Raw genomic sequence first — 2,438 nt, forward strand, 5'->3', positions numbered from 1 at the left:
ATAACGTCTGGTCAATCATTTCAGACAATTATAAAACATTTTTATTTCGGTTGTTTGTGTCATAACATGTTTTTCATAGGCCTATACATCGTTTATGTCAATTGCACTCATTCTGCATACAGGGAAATACTGGACACACTTTGATTGGATGTACAACAGTATAGGGATGACATCAGTAGAATACAGATGGTAATTGAAGGACTCTTTCTGCCACTTTCATCTCTCTTCTTTTTAGAAGCTTTTCTCGTTTCCCAAACAATATTACACGTTATAGGGTTGTCATTATAAGGTCAATAAGAGGGCTCGGACCATTACTAGAGAGCTCAGTTGTGGAAAAATGCATTGAGATCCTCATATGGAGGAGCCCTGTCGTGGTGCAAGTGCACGTCGTGGAAAGGTGGAATGTTTTCCGAGTGTGAACCACCACTACGCGCTCCCGAGGGCCCAAACGGGAGGTTGTGGCCGGGTCGAGACGTAGTCAGTCCGGAGTAATGCATAGAGTAGTGATAGTTCCTGTCTGTCTCGGAGGACTCCTGCTGCCTTCCGGGCAGGCAAACGGGTGGGCTGTGCTGGCCTTCGTAGTCCGGACTGCTGTAGTCAGGGGACGTTCCGCCTGGAGGGTACACGGCCTCGTACGCAGAACCGTAGGAATGGCCACGCAGGTTGAGCGCACCGGCTCCGGGCTGATAGTGAGGGCTGGAGAGGCGAGAGCAGCGATAGGAGTAGGCGTGAACGGAGAAAGGAGAGCTGGGCATGTGGAAGCGGGATCCGTCTGGACACTGTTCAGTCAGAAAATTCCTGGTGTTGAGCTGCAGGCAGCCTGCCACCAGGTTGGTCGTGGGTTGGGACAGCCCTTTACACAACATCTGCACGTAGGTCACCACATCTGGACGTTTCCCGTTGCGTAAAATCTCTCCAAGCGCTAATATATAATTCTTGGCCAGCCTCAGAGTCTCTATCTTGGAGAGTTTTTGGGTTTTGGAGTAGCACGGCACCACTTTACGCAGATTGTCCAGCGCAGAATTCAAGTCGTGCATGCGCGTGCGCTCTCGCGCGTTCGCCTTCAATCTACGCACCTTGGAGCGCTCCACGCGCGCCGCAGTCATCTTGCGTTTTTTTGGGCCGCGCTTTTTGGGTTTGTCTCCACCGTTCTCATCTCCACACTCTTCCTCCTCGGCCTCATCATCCTCGTCATCATCGCCTGCCATCTCAGACTCAGCTCGGCTGCTTCCTTCCTGAGGCTCGTCCAGCTCGTCATCGTCGAGGTGACAGCGCTCGTGGTCTTCATCCTTGGCTTTATCGTCCTCGTTTTCATTGTCCTCCACCCAGTCAGCCGCGAGCCTCTGGACATCCGGCAGCACCTCGCTGAACAGACGGCTCAACATTGTGGCAAGCAACCTGCAAGGCAGACAAGTAACATTTCAGGTGGATTGTTAGGCACCCTGCTTCTGTTTAAGCACCCATAGGTGCGCTGTAAAGCAAGAGAACCAGTTTCAGTGAGCTCTTCAAGGCAGTAAGCTGCGTATGTCCCTTGTGTGGGAGCAGGTGAAAAGACACTAAAAACATCAGTCCGTAAATAGTTATTCTGCATGAACGGTCTGTGGTGTTTATCAGTGACTAGAACTAAAGGCCAAGACTTTTTAAAACCAATTTTTACTTCCCTTTTATTAGCGAATGTCCCAGTTATTTGATAGAGTATCCTATAGTAAGAAATATCCTTGTCAACAGCTCTGGTTTGTTTGCATATGACATGTACATGTCAGGTACAATCGGCCTGCTCTCATCTTTTAGGGACTAAGGCTGTTCCAGTAAATACAGTCAAAAACGGCAGGTTGGCTGAGAGTTGGTAGATAAACATTAAGGGCAAAAACCTAATGTGGAAAAATTGAAACCACAGGTTTAACTTCTGTTTGCCATTAAACAGAAGCTGCTGTATCCAATGTGGCCTTAAAACAGAGACATCTCCGCCTTAAAGGTCTTTGCATTGTAGGTTATATTTTTTCCCTCAATTTTATATACAATTGCTACTAGAAAGATTTCCTAATTAGTACATATTTCAGTCATGATTATTTTAATGGAATAAAAGCAACAGTCCAGGACATCCCTCGGCCTCCACTTGTGCCTGGGTCTGTCCCCTCCAGCAGTCCGGCACAGTGAACGGAGCTGACTTCAGAGGATCCTCCAGGGACGCATTAGAGTTGCGGGCCCTCCTCGGTCCTATAAATTACCAACCTGGAGGAATTCCAGCACAGCCAGACCTCTCACAGGACCACAGGATCCCGGACATTTTTATTTCTGTGATTTATTTATTTTTTTAAATTAACTCCCTTTTAAAAGTCCTTTATCCAATAGAACTCTCCTTTGAGGCAATTGATTCTATTAAAAACAAAATGATTCTGGGTTTTTGCAGAAGTTAAAAGAGCAGGAATAATGCGCAT

General features: G+C 47.4%; 1 protein-coding gene across 1 annotated transcript; it reads right to left on the reverse strand.

Moving 5' to 3' along the window:
* Window positions 1-323: 323 nt before the first annotated feature.
* LOC113135700 (neurogenic differentiation factor 2-like) lies at window positions 324-1,385 on the reverse strand. The gene has a single exon (XM_026315917.1). The coding sequence runs from the start codon at window positions 1,383-1,385 to the stop codon at window positions 324-326; it is 1,062 nt and encodes a 353-aa protein (XP_026171702.1).
* Between the last annotated feature and the right edge of the window lie 1,053 nt (window positions 1,386-2,438).

This window comes from Mastacembelus armatus, chromosome 19 (genome assembly GCF_900324485.2).
Source record: "Mastacembelus armatus chromosome 19, fMasArm1.2, whole genome shotgun sequence".
NCBI lineage: Eukaryota > Metazoa > Chordata > Actinopteri > Synbranchiformes > Mastacembelidae > Mastacembelus > Mastacembelus armatus.

Bases quoted from the DNA above. Each gene is read 5' to 3' on its own strand.
- LOC113135700 (XM_026315917.1), bottom strand. From the start codon at position 1,385: ATGTTGAGCCGTCTGTTCAGCGAGGTGCTGCCGGATGTCCAGAGGCTC.